The following is a 20,954-nucleotide window of genomic DNA, read 5'->3' as shown; positions in this document are numbered from 1 at the left end:
ACTGACCCCAATTCCACCCCCTCCCCCCACCCCCTCCCCCCACTGACCCCAAATCCACCCCCTCCCCCCACTGACCCCAAATCCACTCCCTCCTCCAACCCCTACCCCCACTGACCCCAAATCCACCCCCTCCCCCCACTGACACCAAATCCCCTCCCCCAGACTGACCCCAAATCCACCCCCTCCCCCACTGACCCCAAATCCACCCACTCCCCCACTGACCTCAAATCCACCCACTCCCCCACTGACCTCAAATCCACCCCACTGACCTCAAATCCACCCCCTCCCCCACTGACCCCAAATCCCCTCCCCCAGACTGACCCCAAATCCACCCCCTCCCCCACTGACCCCAAATCCACCCCCTCCCCCCACGGACCCCAAATTCACCCCCTCCCCCCACGGACCCCAAATCCACCCCACTCCCCCAGATTGACCCCAAATCCACCTCCTCCCCCAGACTGACCCCACATCCATCCCCTCCCCCCAGACAGAATACACCCCACACTCCCTCCCGCACTTACCACACTCCCCACTGCCCACATCCCCACTCATTGACCACACCCCGTTTCCCCCCCCCACACACACACTCCACGCCCCACACACACACACTCAGTGCCCCCCCCCCCCACACACACTCCGTGCCCCCTCCTCCCACTCAGTGCCCCCCCCCACACACACACACACACTCCGTGCCCCCCCCCACACACACTCCGTGCCCCCTCCTCCCACACACACACACTCAGTGCCCCCCCCCACACACACACACACTCCGTGCCCCCCCCCCCACACACACACACACTCAGTGCCCCCCCCACACACACACACTCAGTGCCCCCCCCCCACACACACACTCCGTGCCCCCCCCCCACACACACACTCCGTGCCCCCCCCCACACACACACTCCGTGCCCCCCCCCACACACACTCCGTGCCCCCCCACACACACTCCGTGCCCCCCCCACACACACTCCGTGCCCCCCCCACACACACTCCGTGCCCCCCCCCACACACTCCGTGCCCCCTCCCCCACACACACACACACTCCGTGCCCCCCCCCACACACACACACTCCGTGCCCCCCCCCCACACACACACACACTCCGTGCCCCCCCCCCACACACACACACACTCCGTGCCCCCCCCCACACACACACACTCCGTGCCCCCCCCCCCACACACACACACTCCGTGCCCCCCCCCCCACACACACACTCCGTGCCCCCCCCCCCCCACACACACACTCAGTGCCCCCCCCCCCCCACACACACACTCCGTGCCCCCCCCACACACACACACTCCGTGCCCCCTCCCCACACACACACACTCCGTGCCCCCCCCCCACACACACACACTCCGTGCCCCCCCCCCACACACACTCCGTGCCCCCCCCACACACACTCCGTGCCCCCCCCCACACACTCCGTGCCCCCTCCCCCACACACACACACACTCCGTGCCCCCCCCCACACACACACACTCCGTGCCCCCCCCCACACACACACACACTCCGTGCCCCCCCCCACACACACACACTCCGTGCCCCCCCCCCCACACACACACACTCCGTGCCCCCCCCCCCCCACACACACACACACTCCGTGCCCCCCCCCCCCCACACACACACTCAGTGCCCCCCCCCCCCCCACACACACACTCCGTGCCCCCCCCACACACACACACTCCGTGCCCCCTCCCCACACACACACACTCCGTGCCCCCCCCCCACACACACACACTCCGTGCCCCCCCCCCCCCACACACACACAATCCGAGCCCCCCCCCACCCTCCGACCTCACACCCAACATCCTTCCCTTTACTCTTTGAATGACACAAGCAGCATTCATTCCCAGTGTTCCACTTTCAAAACAATTTCTTCAGCAAAAGCAGACGTATTGTGCCGGTATTTATAGTGAACCAGGGACATCCACACAGGTCGACCCTTTCATTCCCCCCAAAGGTCCAGGCACAATCTTCCCTGGCTGCCCAGGGTCCCCGCAGGCGACGCTCTACCAGCTGTACCCAGCAGGGGGAGCCTTGTCATCTTTATTGCTCTCCAGGGAGAATGGCGGGATGCGGACATCGAGCTGAGAACCTTCCGGCCGCTCGAAGCGGAACGTTCCCCTGCAAAGGAGATGAAAGTAGGAAAAGGTGAGTAATGAGACCCTCCTGGGCCAGGTGCCTGCCTGTGAACCGCCAGCAGTCCCCGGGCCCAGAAACCCTACAGCGACTCGAGAATCAGAGCTGGCCCAGGTGGCTTGGTGCTCACAACACAGGCGTGACGTGACGTGACGTGACGTGACGTGACGGCCCGCCAGCTCTCCCACTCCGTTTACCCAGGGTGGTCTGTGCTGCAGCCCTTGCCCCTTCATCCAAGCTCCCCAGTAACACACAACAGCTCAATAACAAACAGAAAATGCTGCACTCAGGCCAGGCAGCATCTGTGCCCCCCCCCCGCCCCGCCACCTGATCATACACCTTCCCTTTGTCCTTTCCTCCCCTCCCTCGGTACTTGTTAAATCTGTTGCATCTCTAACTTTTTCCACTTGTATTGAAAGGTCATGGACCTGAACAGCTCTCTCTCCACAGATGCTGCTTGAGCTGTTGAGCATTTCCAGCCTATTCCAGATTTCCAGCATTCACAACATTCTGCGTTTATTTTAGTTCATTAACCGTAATCGTGTAATGCAAGCAAGGGGCAGAGTGTGTGTGGGGAGAGAGCGGCTCCACATCACAAAGCCCCAGGGTTCTCTGCAGCGGGGAGGGGCTTAGATAAGAACACAAGAATTCGGAGCAGGAGTCGGCCATTCGGCCCCTCAAGCCTGCTCCATTTAATAAGATCCCGGCTGATCTTCGGCCTTAACTCCACTTTCCCGCCCGATGCCCATATCCCTCGATTCCAAACATCGATCGCTCTCAGTCTTGAACATACTCATCGACAATTCCCCGTCATTTTGTCTGGGTGTGCAGTCCCCATCACGGGTCGTGCAGCCCATTTAAATTACCGCCTGCGTGGGACCTCCAGACCACGGCACAGCCGAACGGGAACATTGCTGGTTGGAATTCTCTGCCCCAGAGGGCTGTGAGTCAAAGATTCACAACCCTCAGCGAGGAGATTCCTCCTCATCTCGGTCCGAAATGGCCGACCCCTTGTCCTGAGACTATGCTCCCTAGTTTTGGACTCTTCAGCCCGGGGGAACAGCCTCCCGGCATCTACCATCAATCCCTCTCACAATCTGATATGTTTCACTGAGATCAACTCTCACTCATCTAAACTCCAGAGTATAGGCCCATTCTACTCAATATTGTGGTACAAAAATACACTGACAAAATAAGGGAAACAGATTATCTGACCAAACATCTTTATTTAAACCGGTTATTGAACAGTAGCAGCAGCTCGGCCCATGCTGAGTACAGGCACAACAAATATAGAAACACAAGAATGCACGGAGTAACCGGCGATAGCAGTAGGGAACAATTACTGCACAGGCACCACACAGCGTCTGGAACACCCCAGGGAACCCCCACCCCACAGATACCATCCTAATGCAGCCTCAGAATGCAACCTTTAGACGATCTCTCCAAAGTGGCTAATCTTCAGGTGCGAGTCCCGGCAGTGGCCACTGGCAGGACATTCAACCTGGTGCGGCATCACAGAGAGGTCAGCCAAGGCCCCCACACACACACAGGGGGTGACTGCAGAATGCTGAGGGGCAGGACTCTCCTGCTTGATTCTCCTCTCCTAGCCCAGGGTCACTGAGCTGTAGAACTCCTGCACAGCTGTGACCCTCGGACACACCCACTCCGTGTGGCACAATGCCACACCAGATGATGTATTTGCTGCACGTTAATGCAGTGTTAATCAGCAGGCAGGGCTGAGCAGCATCGATTGTCACAGCACCAAAACAGCAGCGTCCCTGGGCTGGGACACGTGCCCCAATCTAGCCTGAGTTACACACAACTGCCCAGCCCTAGTGCTGGCACTCAGGTTAGTGAATAATTCAACACTTCAATGTGGTGGGATCAGCTCAAGAGATATCGTTATTCACAGCTCTCCCATTACTGCTATCCAAAACGACCAGTACTGTACCCCAGTGTTATACAGTGACAGACCTGTACCCCCCAGTACTGTACCCCAGTGTTATACAGTGATAGACCTGTACCCACCAGTACTGTACCCCAGTGTTATACAGTGACAGACCTGTACCCCCCAGTACTGTACCCCATTGTTATACAGTGACAGACCTGTACCCACCAGTACTGTACCCCAGTGTTATACAGTGACAGACCTGTACCCACCAGTACTGTACCCCAGTGTTATACAGTGACAGACCTGTACCCACCAGTACTGTACCCCAGTGTTATACAGTGACAGACCTGTACCCACCAGTACTGTACCCCAGTGTTATACAGTGACAGACCTGTACCCACCAGTACTGTACCCCAGTGTTATACAGTGACAGACCTGTACCCCCAGTACTGTACCCCAGTGTTTTACAGTGACAGACCTGTACCCACCAGTACTGTACCCCAGTGTTATACAGTGACAGACCTGTACCCCCCAGTACTGTACCCCATTGTTATACAGTGACAGACCTGTACCCACCAGTACTGTACCCCAGTGTTATACAGTGACAGACCTGTACCCACCAGTACTGTACCCCAGTGTTATACAGTGACGTACCTGTACCTACCAGTACTGTACCCCAGTACTGTACTCAACAATTGTACATCCCTGTCTGGAGTAAAAAACCGGGAAGGTGGCTCAACCGTGGCTAACAAGGGAAATTAAGGATAGTGTTAGATCCAAGGAAGAGGCATATAAATTGGCCAGAAAAAGCAGCAAACCTGAGGACTGGGAGAAATTTAGAATTCAGCAGAAGAGGACAAAGGGTTTAATTAGGAGGGGGAAAATAGAGTATGAGAGGAAGCTTGCCGGGAACATAAAAACTGACTGCAAAAGCTTCTATAGATCTATGAAGAGAGAAAGATTAGTGAAGACAAACGTAGGTCCCATGCAGTCGGATTCAGGTGAATTTATAATGGGGAACAAAGAAATGGCAGACCAATTGAACAAATACTTTGATTCTGTCTTCATGAAGGAAGACACAAATAACCTTCTGGAAATACTAGGGGACCGAGGGTCTATTAAGAAGGAGGAACTGAATGATATCCTTATTGTGTTGGGGAAATTGATGGGATTGAAGGCCGATAAATCCCCGAGGCCTGATAGTCTGCATCCCAGAGTACTTAAGGAAGTGGCCCTAGAAATAGTGGATGCATTGGTGATCATTTTCCAACAGTCTATCGACTCTGGATCAGTTCCTATGGACTGGAGAGTAGCTAATGTAACACCACTTTTTAAAAAAGGAGGGAGAGAAAACGGGTAATTATAGACCAGTTAGCCTGACATCAGTAGTGGGGAAAATGTTGGAATCAATTATTAAGGATGTCATAGTAGTGCATTTGGAAAGAGGTGACATGATAGGTCCAAGTCAGCGTGGATTTATGAAAGGGAAATCATGCTTGACAAATCTTCTGGAATTTTTTGAGGATTTAACTAGTAGAGTGGACAAGGGAGAACCAGTGGATGTGGTGTATTTGGACTTTCAAAAGGCTTTTGACAAGTTTCCACACAAGAGAATCGTGTGCAAAATCAAAGCACATGGTATTGGGGGTAATATACTGACGTGGATAGAGAACTGGTTGGCAGACAGGAAGCAGAGAGTCGGGATAAACGGGTTCTTTTCAGAATGGCAGGCAGTGATGAGTGGAGTGCCACAGGGCTCAGTGCTGGGACCCCAGCTCTTTACAATATACATTAATGATTTGGATGAAGGAATTGAGAGTAATATCTCCAAGTTTGCAGATGACACCAAACTGGGTGGCGGTGTGAGCTGTGAGTGGGATGCTAAGAGGCTGCAGGGTGACTTGGACAGGTTAGGTGAGTGGGCAAATGCATGGCAGATGCAGTATAATGTGGATAAATGTGAGGTTATCCACTTTGGGGGCAAAAACACAAAGACAGATTATCTGAATGGCAGCAGATTAGGAAAAGGGGAGGTGCAACGAGACCTGGGTGTCATGGTACATCAGTCATTGAAAGTTGGCATGCAGGTACAGCAGGCGATGAAGAAGGCAAATGGTATGTTGGCCTTCATAGCTAGGGAATTTGAGTATAGGAGCAGGGAGGTCTTACTGCAGTTGTACAGGGCCTTGGTGAGGCCTCACCTGGAATATTGTGTTCAGTTTTGGTGGTCTAATCTGAGGAAGGACGTTCTTGCTATTGAGGGAGTGCAGCGAAGGTTCACCAGACTGATTCCAGAGATAGCTGGACTGACATATGAGGAGGGACTGGATCAACTGGGCCTTTATACACTGGAGTTTAGAAGGATGAGAGGGGATCTCATAGAAACATAAGATTCTGACAGGAGGGGACAGGATAGATGCGGGAAGAATGTTCCCGATGTTGGGCAAGTCCAGAACCAGGGGACACAGTCTAAGGATAAGGGGTAAGCCATTTAGGACTGAGATGAGGAGAAACTTCTTCACTCAGAGTTGTTAACCTGTGGAATTCCCTGCCGCAGAGAGTTGTTGATGCCAGTTCATTGGATATATTCAAGAGGGAGTTAGATATGGCCCTTACGGCTAAAGGGATCAAGGGGTATGGAGAGAAAGCAGGAAAGGGGAACTGAGGGTTTGATCAGCCATGATCTTATTGAATGGTGGTGCAGACTCGAAGGGCCGAATGGCCTAGTGCACCTATTTTCTATGTACCCCAGTGTTATACAGTGACAGACCTGTACCCACCAGTACTGTACCCCCGTGTTATACAGTGACAGACCTGTACCCATCAGTACTGTACCCCAGTGTTATACAGTGACAGACCTGTACCCACCAGTACTGTACCCCAGTGTTATACAGCGACAGACCTGTACCCACCAGTACTGTACCCCCGTGTTATACAGTGACAGACCTGTACCCATCAGTACTGTACCCCAGTACCCACCAGTACTGTACCCCAGTGTTATACAGTGACAGACCTGTACCCACCAGTACTGTACCCCAATGTTATAGTGACAGACCTGTACCCACCACTGTACCCCAGTGTTATACAGTGACAGACCTGTACCCACCAGTACTGTACCCCAGTGTTATACAGTGACAGACCTGTACCCACCAGTACAGTACCCCAGTGTTAGTGACAGTCCTGTACCCACCAGTACTGTACCCCAGTGTTATACAGTGACAGACCTGTACCCACCAGTACTGTACCCCAGTGTTATACAGTGACAGACCTGTATCCACCAGTACTGTACCCCAGTGTTATACAGTGACAGACCTGTACCCACCAGTACTGTACCCCAATGTTATACAGTGACAGACCTGTACCCACCAGTACTGTACCCCAGTGTTATACAGTGACAGACCTGTACCTACCAGTACTGTACCCCAGTGTTATACAGTGACAGACATGTACCCACCAGTACTGTACCCCAGTGTTATACAGTGACAGACCTGTACCTACCAGTACTGTACCCCAGTGTTATACAGTGACAGACCTGTACCCACCAGTACTGTACCACAGTGTTATACAGTGACAGACCTGTACCCACCAGTACTGTACCCCAGTGTTATACAGTGACAGACCTGTACCCACCAGTACTGTACCCCAGTGTTATACAGTGACAGACATGTACCCATCAGTACTGTACCCCAGTGTTCTAGAACTCATCATCCTGTCTCCAGGAGCAAACCAAGGACAGAGTCCAGAAGTGTACAGCTGGGTGTGTCACACAGTTACACGTTAGGAAGTCCCAGTAACCAGGCCGCGCCAATGCTCAGGCCGCGAGTGCAGGCACTGTTCAGTACAGATTTTACTAAAAGCCGAGTGAGGGGGGGGGGGGGGGGGGGAAAGCAGGTACACAGCACTGCTCCCGCCAGGATCGAGAGTTGGCACACAGCATTCAGTGAGTGTAGGAACCCAATTACTGATTTGATAAAATATGGAGCCCCTTATCAGGAGATTCTAACAGCGACAGTCAGGTACAGTCAGTCCGTCACATCCCTGGCTCCACACTGTGAACACAGACACTTACAAACACCATCAAATTAATCTACAGAATGTTGGTTGGAGATATGTTAGCCAAGACCAGCATTGTAATGCCAAACAAACAGAAATGTAAATTTATCTCCGACACCCCACAGCTTCAACCCCAGGCCTCACCCTTGACCCTCAGCCCCTGTCCTCGACCCTAGCCTAACCTCAACCACTGCCCCCTGACCCCATCCTCAGCCCCAACCCAACCTCCGGCCCTACCCCCACAGTGGAAGCACGAGTGAGTGAGCTTGTGTTGAACGGTGTAAGTGGGTTGTGATGTGTTCCTGTGTGGGAGAACGCGATGTGCCTCGGTGCTATCCGACATCCCCAGCGGCTCCAGCGGCTGTGGCGTGAGGCCGGATCCCGTGTGCAGACTGTGTTTAGTTATTCGATCAAGTGCTAGAGACAAATATTCAGAGCGGGGAAGCGAAGGGCCCGTTGTCCTCAGTACTGCTCTCGAGAGAAAAGGACGGGATGGAAACGTCGAAGGTGCTGGTGTCTGCCCGTTGGAAAGTGTACGAGCCCCTGCGGAAGGTGGAAACAGCAATAAGCAGCAGCTCCATAACATCCCCCACCCAGCACGGTCACGGTCACCTGCAGCCCCCTCAGCACTGACCAGTACATCGCCCCCTCCCCCTCGCACTGACCTCAGAGCATCGCCCCCCCCACTGACCTCAGAGCATCGCCCCCTCCCCCCGCACTGACCTCAGAGCATCGCCCCCTCCCCCCCCGCACTGACCTCAGAGCATCGCCCCCCCGCCCCCCGCCCCCCGCACTGACCTCAGAGCATCGCCCCCCCCCCCCCCCCGCACTGACCTCAGAGCATCGCCCCCTCCCCCCGCACTGACCTCAGAGCATCGCCCCCTCCCCCCGCACTGACCTCAGAGCATCGCCCCCTCCCCCCGCACTGACCTCAGAGCATCGCCCCCCCGCCCCCCGCCCCCCGCACTGACCTCAGAGCATCGCCCCCTCCCCCCCCACACTGACCTCAGAGCATCGCCCCCCCCGCACTGACCTCAGAGCATCGCCCCCCCGCCCCCCGCACTGACCTCAGAGCATCGCCCCCCCCCCCCGCACTGACCTCAGAGCATCGCCCCCCCCCCCCGCACTGACCTCAGAGCATCGCCCCCCCGCACTGACCTCAGAGCATCGCCCCCCCCCCCCGCACTGACCTCAGAGCATCGCCCCCCCCCCCCCGCACTGACCTCAGAGCATCGCCCCCCCCACTGACCTCAGAGCATCGCCCCCTCCCCCCGCACTGACCTCAGAGCATCGCCCCCCCGCCCCCCGCACTGACCTCAGAGCATCGCCCCCCCCCCCCCGCACTGACCTCAGAGCATCGCCCCCCCCCCCCCCGCACTGACCTCAGAGCATCGCCCCCTCCCCAGCACTGACCCAACAGTACATCCCCCCCAGCACTGACCCGACAGTACATCCCCCCCAGCACTGACCCGACAGTACATCCCCCCCCAGCACTGACCAACAGTACATCGCCCCCCAGCACTGACCCGACAGTACATCGCCCCCCCAGCACTGACCCGACAGTACATCCCCCCCCAGCACTGACCCGACAGTACATCGCCCCCCCCAGCACTGACCCGACAGTACATCCCCCCCCCCCCCCAGCACTGACCCGACAGTACATCCCCCCCAGCACTGACCCGACAGTACATCCCCCCCCAGCACTGACCAACAGTACATCGCCCCCCCCCAGCACTGACCCGACAGTACATCGCCCCCCCAGCACTGACCCGACAGTACATCGCCCCCCCCCAGCACTGACCCGACAGTACATCGCCCCCCAGCACTGACCCGACAGTACATCCCCCCCAGCACTGACCCGACAGTACATCGCCCCCCCCCCCAGCACTGACCCGACAGTACATCGCCCCCCCCCCCCAGCACTGACCCGACAGTACATCCCCCCCCCCCCCAGCACTGACCCAACAGTACATCCCCCCCCAGCACTGACCCGACAGTACATCGCCCCCCAGCACTGACCCGACAGTACATCCCCCCCCAGCACTGACCAACAGTACATCCCCCCCCAGCACTGACCCGACAGTACATCGCCCCCCAGCACTGACCCGACAGTACATCCCCCCCCAGCACTGACCCGACAGTACATCGCCCACCCCCAGCACTGACCCGACAGTACATCCCCCCCAGCACTGACCCGACAGTACATCCCCCCCAGCACTGACCCGACAGTACATCGCCCCCCCCAGCACTGACTCGACAGTACATCCCCCCCCCAGCACTGACCCGACAGTACATCGCCCCCCCAGCACTGACCCGACAGTACATCGCCCCCCCCCAGCACTGACCCGACAGTACATCGCCCCCCCCCAGCACTGACCCGACAGTACATCCCCCCCCCAGCACTGACCCGACAGTACATCCCCCCCAGCACTGACCCGACAGTACATCGCCCCCCCCCAGCACTGACCCGACAGTACATCGCCCCCCCCCAGCACTGACCCGACAGTACATCGCCCCCCCCCAGCACTGACCAACAGTACATCCCCCCCAGCACTGACCCGACAGTACATCGCCCCCCCCAGCACTGACCCGACAGTACATCGCCCCCCCCCAGCACTGACTCGACAGTACATCCCCCCCCCAGCACTGACCCGACAGTACATCGCCCCCGGTCCCTCTATAACACATTTCCCCACCCTCCACGTTTCTCCCTTTACTGCACTCGTTCCCCAAACGCCTCCCACCCACTCAGTTCTACCAGCAGCAGTGCCCGAGTCTCCTGCCCCCATCCAGATCAGGAGAACTCAGGGATGTGGACTGCGATGCACCCTGGCTGAGATGAGCTTGGAGAGGGTGCAGGAGAGATTTACGAGAATGGTAGCAGGGACAAGAGACTTCAGTGGCGTGAAGATTGGAGAAGCTGCGATTCTTCCCCTTGGAGCAGAGAAGGTTAAGGGAGATTTAATTGAGGTGTTCAAAATCATGAGGAGTCTTGAGAAGAGTAAATAAGGAGGAACTGTTTCCAGGGGCGGGAGGGTCAGTAACCAGAGGGACACAGATTTAAGGTAATCGGCAAAAGAACCCGAGGGGAGGTGAGGAGAATGTTTTTACGCGAGTTGTGATCGGGAACACGCTGCCTGAAAGGGCGGTGGGAGCAGATTCAATAGTAACTTTCAAACCGGGAATCGGATAAATACTTGAAAAGGAAACATTTGCCGGGCCGTGGGGAAAGAGCGGGGGGAGTGGGACGAGTTGGATCGCTCTGTCACAGAGACGGTACACTCACTCGGTATGAAGGCAGAGCCAAGGACACGCTGAACAATCGCTGGACAAAGCAAGGCTCGCTCAAACACAACAGATAATGAACAGCCCCGAGGGAGAGTTGGAGTAGACTGTATTGTACCGACGGTTTAGATGAACGGTTGCTGAAGCTGTATTGGGTAACGTGGTGTGCGACAGACCTGTACCCACCAGTACCGTACCCCAGTGTTATACGGTGACAGACCGGTACCCACCAGTACTGTACCCCAGTGTTATACAGTGACAGACCTGTACCCACCAGTACTGTACCCCCGTGTTATACAGTGACAGACCTGTACCCACCAGTACTGTACCCCAGTGTTATACAGTGACAGACCTGTACCCACCAGTACTGTACCCCCGTGTTATACAGTGACAGACCTGTACCCACCAGTACTGTACCCCAGTGTTATACAGTGACAGACCTGTACCCACCAGTACTGTACCCCAGTGTTATACAGTGACAGACCGGTACCCACCAGTACTGTACCCCCGTGTTATACAGTGACAGACCTGCACCCACCAGTACTGTACCCCAGTGTTATACAGTGACAGACCTGTACCCACCAGTACTGTACCCCAGTGTTATACAGTGACAGACCTGTACCCACCAGTACCGTACCCCAGTGTTATACAGTGACAGACCGGTACCCACCAGTACTGTACCCCCGTGTTATACAGTGACAGACCTGTACCCACCAGTACTGTACCCCAGTGTTATACAGTGACAGACCTGTACCCACCAGTACTGTACCCCAGTGTTATACAGTGACAGACCTGTACCCACCAGTACTGTACCCCAGTGTTATAGTGACAGACCTGTACCCACCAGTACTGTACCTCAGTGTTATACAGTGACAGACCTGTACCCACCAGTACTGTACCCCAGTGTTATACACTGACAGACCTGTACCCACCAGTACTGTACCCCAGTGTTATACAGTGACAGACCGGTACCCACCAGTACTGTACCCTAGTGTTATACAGTGACAGACCTGTACCCACCAGTACTGTACCCTAGTGTTATACAGTGACAGACCTGTACCTACCAGTACTGTACCCCAGTGTTATACAGTGACAGACCTGTACCCACCAGTACTGTACCCCAGTGTTATACAGTGACAGACCTGTACCCACCAGTACTGTACCCCAGTGTTATACAGTGACAGACCTGTACCCACCAGTACTGTACCCTAGTGTTATACAGTGACAGACCTGTACCCACCAGTACTGGACCCCAGTGCTTTACAGTGACAGACCTGTACCCACCAGTACTGTACCCATGTTATACAGTGACAGACCTGTACCCACCAGTACTGTACCTCAGTGTTATACAGTGACAGACCTGTACCCACCAGTACTGTACCCATGTTATACAGTGACAGACCTGTACCCACCAGTACTGTACCCCCGTGTTATACAGTGACAGACCTGTACCCCCCAGTACTGTACCCCAGTGTTATACAGTGACAGACCTGTACCTACCAGTACTGTACCCCCGTGTTATACAGTGACAGACCTGCACCCACCAGTACTGTACCCCAGTGTTATACAGTGACAGACCTGTACCACCAGTACTGTACCCCAGTGTTATACAGTGACAGACCTGTACCCACCAGTACTGTACCCCAGTGTTATACAGTGACAGACCTGTACCCACCAGTACTGTACCCCAGTGTTATACAGTGACAGACCTGTACCCACCAGTACTGTACCCCAGTGTTATACAGTGACAGACCTGCACCCACCAGTACTGTACCCCAGTGTTATACAGTGACAGACCTGTACCCACCAGTACTGTACCCCAGTGTTATACAGTGACAGACCTGTACCCACCGGTACTGTACCCCAGTGTTATACAGTGACAGACCTGTACCCACCGGTACTGTACCTCAGTGTTATACAGTGACAGACCTGTACCCACCGGTACTGTACCCCAGTGTTACAGTGACAGACCTGTACCCACCAGTACTGTACCTCAGTGTTATACAGTGACAGACCTGCACCCACCAGTACTGTACCCATGTTATACAGTGACAGACCTGTACCCACCAGTACTGTACCCATGTTATACAGTGACAGACCTGTACCCACCAGTACTGTACCTCAGTGTTATACAGTGACAGACCTGCACCCACCAGTACTGTACCCATGTTATACAGTGACAGACCTGTACCCACCAGTACTGTACCCATGTTATACAGTGACAGACCTGTACCCACCAGTACTGTACCTCAGTGTTATACAGTGACAGACCTGCACCCACCAGTACTGTACCCATGTTATACAGTGACAGACCTGTACCCACCAGTACTGTACCCATGTTATACAGTGACAGACCTGTACCCACCAGTACTGTACCCCAGTGTTATACAGTGACAGACCTGTACCCACCAGTACTGTACCCGTGTTATACAGTGACAGACCTGTACCCACCAGTACTGTACCCATGTTATACAGTGACAGACCTGTACCCACCAGTACTGTACCTCAGTTATACAGTGACAGACCTGTACCCACCAGTACTGTACCCGTGTTATACAGTGACAGACCTGTACCCACCAGTACTGTACCTCAGTTATACAGTGACAGACCTGTACCCACCAGTACTGTACCCATGTTATACAGTGACAGACCTGTACCCACCAGTACCGTACACCAGTGTTATACAGTGACAGACCTGTACCCACCAGTACTGTACCCCAGTGTTATACAGTGACAGGCCTGTACCCACCAGTACTGTATCCCAGTGTTATACAGTGACAGACCTGTACCCACCAGTACTGTACCCCAGTGTTATACAGTGACAGACCTGTACCCACCAGTACTGTACCCCAGTGTTATACAGTGACAGACCTGTGCCCACCAGTACTGTACCCCAGTGTTATACAGTGACAGACCTGTATCCACCAGTACTGTACCCCCGTGTTATACAGTGACAGACCTGTACCCACCAGTACTGTACCCAGTGTTATAGTGACAGACCTGTACCCCCCCATTACTGTACCCCAGTGTTATAGTGACAGACCTGTACCCACCAGTACTGTACCCCAGTGTTATACAGTGACAGACCTGTACCCACCAGTACTGTACCCCAGTTATATACAGTGACACATCTGTACCCACCATAGACGGAACCGGGGTGTGGGGTGGATGACCCAGGGTGTGGGGCGGGGTGACGGACCCGGGGGGGTGGGACGGTCCCGGGGGGTGGGGGTAGGACGGTGTGTGGGACCCGGGGGGGTGGGGTGACGCTGTGTTTGGTGAAGTTGCATTTCATGGTGTTGTTGAGGAAGGAAAGTCCGCCGGACACTGCTCCTCTTCAAAGTGTAACATGGAATCTTTAGCATCCACCGGGCCGTCACCCAACATCTTATAAAAAGCACGACATGTGCAACAATGCCGCATTCCCTCAGTATCAGCCGAGATTAGCTCAAAGCCTGGGACAAGTTCAGAACCTTCTAAATCAGGGAGATTACTCCCCGCTAAGCCAGGGTAACAAGCCGACACGCTACCTGTTGTACATTCAAATCGGGCATTGGATTCAGCAGGGTAAACACAGCCGGCAGTGAGTTTATTTCATGCCAATTTCACACACACCAATACTCAGCTGTGTGGTACACTCCTGTCTGATGCACTTAATTCACCCCCTCACCAATACCAGACCTATAGTGACAGACCTGTACTGTACCCCAGTGTTATACAGTGACAGACCTGTACTGTACCCCAGTGTTATACAGTGACAGACCTGTACCCACCAGTACTGTACCCCAGTGTTATACAGTGACAGACCTGTACCCACCAGTACTGTACCCCAGTGTTATACAGTGACAGACCTGTACCCACCAGTACTGTACCCCAGTGTTATACAGTGACAGACCTGTACCCACCAGTACTGTACCCCAGTGTTATACAGTGACAGACCTGTACCCACCAGTACGGTACCCCAGTGTTATACAGTGACAGACCTGTACCCACCAGTACTGTACCCCAGTGTTACAGTGACAGACCTGTACCCACCAGTACTGTACCTCAGTGTTATACAGTGACAGACCTGTACCCACCAGTACTGTACCCCAGTGTTATACAGTGACAGACCTGTACCCACCAGTACTGTACCCCAGTGTTATACAGTGACAGACCTGTGCCCACCAGTACTGTACCCCAGTGTTATACAGTGACAGACCTGTATCCACCAGTACTGTACCCCCGTGTTATATAGTGACAGACCTGTACCCACCAGTATTGTACCCCAGTGTTATACAGTGACAGACCTGTACCCACCAGTACTGTACCCAGTGTTATAGTGACAGACCTGTACCCCAGTGTTATAGTGACAGACCTGTACCCACCAGTACTGTACCCCAGTGTTATACAGTGACAGACCTGTACCCACCAGTACTGTATCCGTGTTATACAGTGACAGACCTGTACCCACCAGTACTGTACCCCAGTGTTATACAGTGACAGACCTGTACCCATCAGTACTGTACCCCAGTGTTATACAGTGACAGACCTGTACCCACCAGTACTGTACCCCAGTGTTACAGTGACAGACCTGTACCCACCAGTACTGTACCTCAGTGTTATACAGTGACAGACCTGTACCCACCAGTACTGTACCCCAGTGTTATACAGTGACAGACCTGTACCCACCAGTACTGTACCCCAGTGTTATACAGTGACAGACCTGTGCCCACCAGTACTGTACCCCAGTGTTATACAGTGACAGACCTGTATCCACCAGTACTGTACCCCCGTGTTATACAGTGACAGACCTGTACCCACCAGTACTGTACCCAGTGTTATAGTGACAGACCTGTACCCCCCCATTACTGTACCCCAGTGTTATAGTGACAGACCTGTACCCACCAGTACTGTACCCCAGTGTTATACAGTGACAGACCTGTACCCACCAGTACTGTACCCCAGTTATATACAGTGACACATCTGTACCCACCATAGACGGAACCGGGGTGTGGGGTGGATGACCCAGGGTGTGGGGCGGGGTGACGGACCCGGGGGGGTGGGACGGTCCCGGGGGGTGGGGGTAGGACGGTGTGTGGGACCCGGGGGGGTGGGGTGACGCTGTGTTTGGTGAAGTTGCATTTCATGGTGTTGTTGAGGAAGGAAAGTCCGCCGGACACTGCTCCTCTTCAAAGTGTAACATGGAATCTTTAGCATCCACCGGGCCGTCACCCAACATCTTATAAAAAGCACGACATGTGCAACAATGCCGCATTCCCTCAGTATCAGCCGAGATTAGCTCAAAGCCTGGGACAAGTTCAGAACCTTCTAAATCAGGGAGATTACTCCCCGCTAAGCCAGGGTAACAAGCCGACACGCTACCTGTTGTACATTCAAATCGGGCATTTGATTCAGCAGGGTAAACACAGCCGGCAGTGAGTTTATTTCATGCCAATTTCACACACACCAATACTCAGCTGTGTGGTACACTCCTGTCTGATGCACTTAATTCACCCCCTCACCAATACCAGACCTATAGTGACAGACCTGTACTGTACCCCAGTGTTATACAGTGACAGACCTGTACTGTACCCCAGTGTTATACAGTGACAGACCTGTACCCACCAGTACTGTACCCCAGTGTTATACAGTGACAGACCTGTACCCACCAGTACTGTACCCCAGTGTTATACAGTGACAGACCTGTACCCACCAGTACTGTACCCCAGTGTTATACAGTGACAGACCTGTACCCACCAGTACTGTACCCCAGTGTTATACAGTGACAGACCTGTACCCACCAGTACGGTACCCCAGTGTTATACAGTGACAGACCTGTACCCACCAGTACTGTACCCCAGTGTTACAGTGACAGACCTGTACCCACCAGTACTGTACCTCAGTGTTATACAGTGACAGACCTGTACCCACCAGTACTGTACCCCAGTGTTATACAGTGACAGACCTGTACCCACCAGTACTGTACCCCAGTGTTATACAGTGACAGACCTGTGCCCACCAGTACTGTACCCCAGTGTTATACAGTGACAGACCTGTATCCACCAGTACTGTACCCCCGTGTTATATAGTGACAGACCTGTACCCACCAGTATTGTACCCCAGTGTTATACAGTGACAGACCTGTACCCACCAGTACTGTACCCAGTGTTATAGTGACAGACCTGTACCCCAGTGTTATAGTGACAGACCTGTACCCACCAGTACTGTACCCCAGTGTTATACAGTGACAGACCTGTACCCACCAGTACTGTATCCGTGTTATACAGTGACAGACCTGTACCCACCAGTACTGTACCCCAGTGTTATACAGTGACAGACCTGTACCCATCAGTACTGTACCCCAGTGTTATACAGTGACAGACCTGTACCCACCAGTACTGTACCCCAGTGTTACAGTGACAGACCTGTACCCACCAGTACTGTACCTCAGTGTTATACAGTGACAGACCTGTACCCACCAGTACTGTACCCCAGTGTTATACAGTGACAGACCTGTGCCCACCAGTACTGTACCCCAGTGTTATACAGTGACAGACCTGTACCCACCAGTACGGTACCCCAGTGTTATACAGTGACAGACCTGTACCCACCAGTACTGTACCCCAGTGTTACAGTGACAGACCTGTACCCACCAGTACTGTACCTCAGTGTTATACAGTGACAGACCTGTACCCACCAGTACTGTACCCCAGTGTTATACAGTGACAGACCTGTACCCACCAGTACTGTACCCCAGTGTTATACAGTGACAGACCTGTGCCCACCAGTACTGTACCCCAGTGTTATACAGTGACAGACCTGTATCCACCAGTACTGTACCCCCGTGTTATATAGTGACAGACCTGTACCCACCAGTATTGTACCCCAGTGTTATACAGTGACAGACCTGTACCCACCAGTACTGTACCCAGTGTTATAGTGACAGACCTGTACCCCAGTGTTATAGTGACAGACCTGTACCCACCAGTACTGTACCCCAGTGTTATACAGTGACAGACCTGTACCCACCAGTACTGTATCCGTGTTATACAGTGACAGACCTGTACCCACCAGTACTGTACCCCAGTGTTATACAGTGACAGACCTGTACCCATCAGTACTGTACCCCAGTGTTATACAGTGACAGACCTGTACCCACCAGTACTGTACCCCAGTGTTACAGTGACAGACCTGTACCCACCAGTACTGTACCTCAGTGTTATACAGTGACAGACCTGTACCCACCAGTACTGTACCCCAGTGTTATACAGTGACAGACCTGTACCCACCAGTACTGTACCCCAGTGTTATACAGTGACAGACCTGTGCCCACCAGTACTGTACCCCAGTGTTATACAGTGACAGACCTGTATCCACCAGTACTGTACCCCCGTGTTATACAGTGACAGACCTGTACCCACCAGTACTGTACCCAGTGTTATAGTGACAGACCTGTACCCCCCCATTACTGTACCCCAGTGTTATAGTGACAGACCTGTACCCACCAGTACTGTACCCCAGTGTTATACAGTGACAGACCTGTACCCACCAGTACTGTATCCGTGTTATACAGTGACAGACCTGTACCCACCAGTACTGTACCCCAGTGTTATACAGTGACAGACCTGTACCCATCAGTACTGTACCCCAGTGTTACACAGTGACAGACCTGTACCCACCAGTATTGTAACCCCAGTGTTACAGTTGAAATGGTTTTCTCTGGTCACAAACCTATGTTTGGCAGGGCTAATTGAGGTGCCAATAGTTGTCACAGTTCAAGTGGTCACAATGCCAAAAGTTTCCACACCTGCCGTTACACTGCACTGCTATCCCAGTGACAATGCTTTCCTTTGCTCTCGGTAGTATGGTGTGTGGAGCAAGCCAACCCCCTCCAAGGTCCCTCCCACATTTCCCCACTGTTCTCAAGGCTAATAAATAAGACCGAGCTTGTCGGGGCCAGGTACCGTGCTGTTCAGGTGAAGCAGGGCAAGAGGGTGAGGAATAATTGGATCTTGGTGCACAGCTGTAACTAATCTCCATTCTAAGGTCAGACATGTTACCCTTGTTTTGAGATAATATTTTGATTGTATATCATTCTTGGATAAGTAGCAAGATTCACAGCAATTGGAGAATGGAGTTTTGGGCAGCCGAGGAGCTGGGAGGCTTCAGCACCATGGCTCAGCGCTATAATTACCTGGGTTCACAGTCTAAATGTGGTGAGAAGGATTTATAACGGCAAAAGTCAACAAAGTGACAACAAAATGTAATGAGTTTTGTAGATGCAAGATTTTAATACATTATATTGGATTCTTAACAAAGCTCTCCTTTCATTGCTGCATGAACATTAACTGCAAGGCCAGCTTTACACACTCCTCCAGTCCCTGTCCTTACTGCTCAGGGCTGACTGAGGTAGCCTGGTCACTGCTGCACTGTGGACTGACAGCCCAATCCCATCCCCCACGTCCCCCACCACCTCCCTCCCTCCGTCTGTCTCTATGGTGCGTGACTGCGGCAGCTACCTCGTGCTCAGGTTAAGGAGGTGAATGGGCCAGGCAAGAACCCATCGGGACAGTCTTCGTTCTTGCTTTCGAGGGAGAATGGCGGAATACGAACATCGAGGAAAATCCGGTTGGCTCTCTCAAAGCGATAGGAACCCCTGTGGAATGCAGAGACAAGGTCAGCCTCTGAAAATGGCTCCTGGCTACTTACAGCTGGTCAGCAACAGCAGGAGCAGGGTCGGGAAGGAGGGGAGGAGATAGGCTGGGGTTTAAACTAAAGGAAGGATTCATTTCTAGCTCCTACAAGTAACATAGCAATCCTGGACAACCTCAGGTAACGAAAAAGTCTCTTTCCAAACCAGGCATCGTTCCAACAACTCATAGAGCCTTCAACGTAGTAAAACATCCCAAGACACTTCACAGGAGCGATCAAACTAATTCGAACAGTCACATAAGGAGCTATTCGGACAGGGGAAGCAGAAACTTGGTCAAAAAGATAAATTATATCCCCCATGATTCAGCTGAGTGCGGTGGTGACTTAAATCTGCAGAGCAGAAGGTCCCATCTCCCTGGACACCATTCCCCCCATCCCAACCTCCCACCCCCGGTCAGGTCTCCCAGGGCCCAGGGCCCCTCGACACCCCTGCCCCCCAGGTCAGATCTCCCAGGACACCTTCTCCCCACCCCCCTAGGTCAGGTCTCCCAGGGCCCAGGACCTCTCACCCCCTGCCCCCCAGGTCAGATCTCCCAGGGCCCAGGGCCCCTCGACACCCCTGCCCCCCAGGTCAGATCTCCCAGGACACCTTCTCCCCACCCCCCCAGGTCAGGTCTCCCAGGGCCCCTCGACCCCCCTGCCCCTCCCTCCCCCAGGTCAGATCTCCCAGGACCCAGGACTCCTTGTCCTCCCCCCGCCCCCAGAGTCCGATCTCCCAGGGCTCAGGATCCCTCGCCCCAAGGTCAGATCTCCCAGGGCCCAGGACCCCTCGACCCCCCCCCCCAGGGTCAGGGCTGTGATGAATCAGCTGATTTCAGCCAGAACAGCAGAGACTGGGCGAGGAGAGAAAGGACCTCCCCAAGCCTCCACCTCTAGTGACCCTTGCTGCAAAGT

At 54.0% G+C, this 20,954-nt stretch overlaps 1 protein-coding gene across 4 annotated transcripts in view; it reads right to left on the bottom strand.

Moving 5' to 3' along the window:
* Positions 1-1,891: 1,891 nt before the first annotated feature.
* The window catches only part of poldip2 (polymerase (DNA-directed), delta interacting protein 2), a 66,690-nt gene continuing 47,627 nt past the window's right edge, over positions 1,892-20,954 (bottom strand). The window contains exons 11-12 of one of the 4 annotated variants that reach the window (XM_070856873.1): positions 19,868-20,004; positions 2,035-2,122 (exon numbers count right to left, since the gene is read on the bottom strand). In XM_070856873.1, coding sequence (XP_070712974.1) covers positions 19,875-20,004 — 130 coding nt within the window. In that variant the 3' untranslated portion in view covers positions 2,035-2,122; positions 19,868-19,874. Of the gene's footprint in view, positions 2,123-4,480; positions 8,625-19,867; positions 20,005-20,954 lie in introns of those variants that run through there. The other 3 variants (XM_070856872.1, XM_070856874.1, XM_070856875.1) reach the window with 3 other exon arrangements.

Source organism: Pristiophorus japonicus, chromosome 16 (genome assembly GCF_044704955.1).
Source record: "Pristiophorus japonicus isolate sPriJap1 chromosome 16, sPriJap1.hap1, whole genome shotgun sequence".
NCBI lineage: Eukaryota > Metazoa > Chordata > Chondrichthyes > Pristiophoridae > Pristiophorus > Pristiophorus japonicus.
Note: the sequence above shows the minus strand (reverse complement) of the source record. Positions and strands in the feature narration are given on the sequence as shown.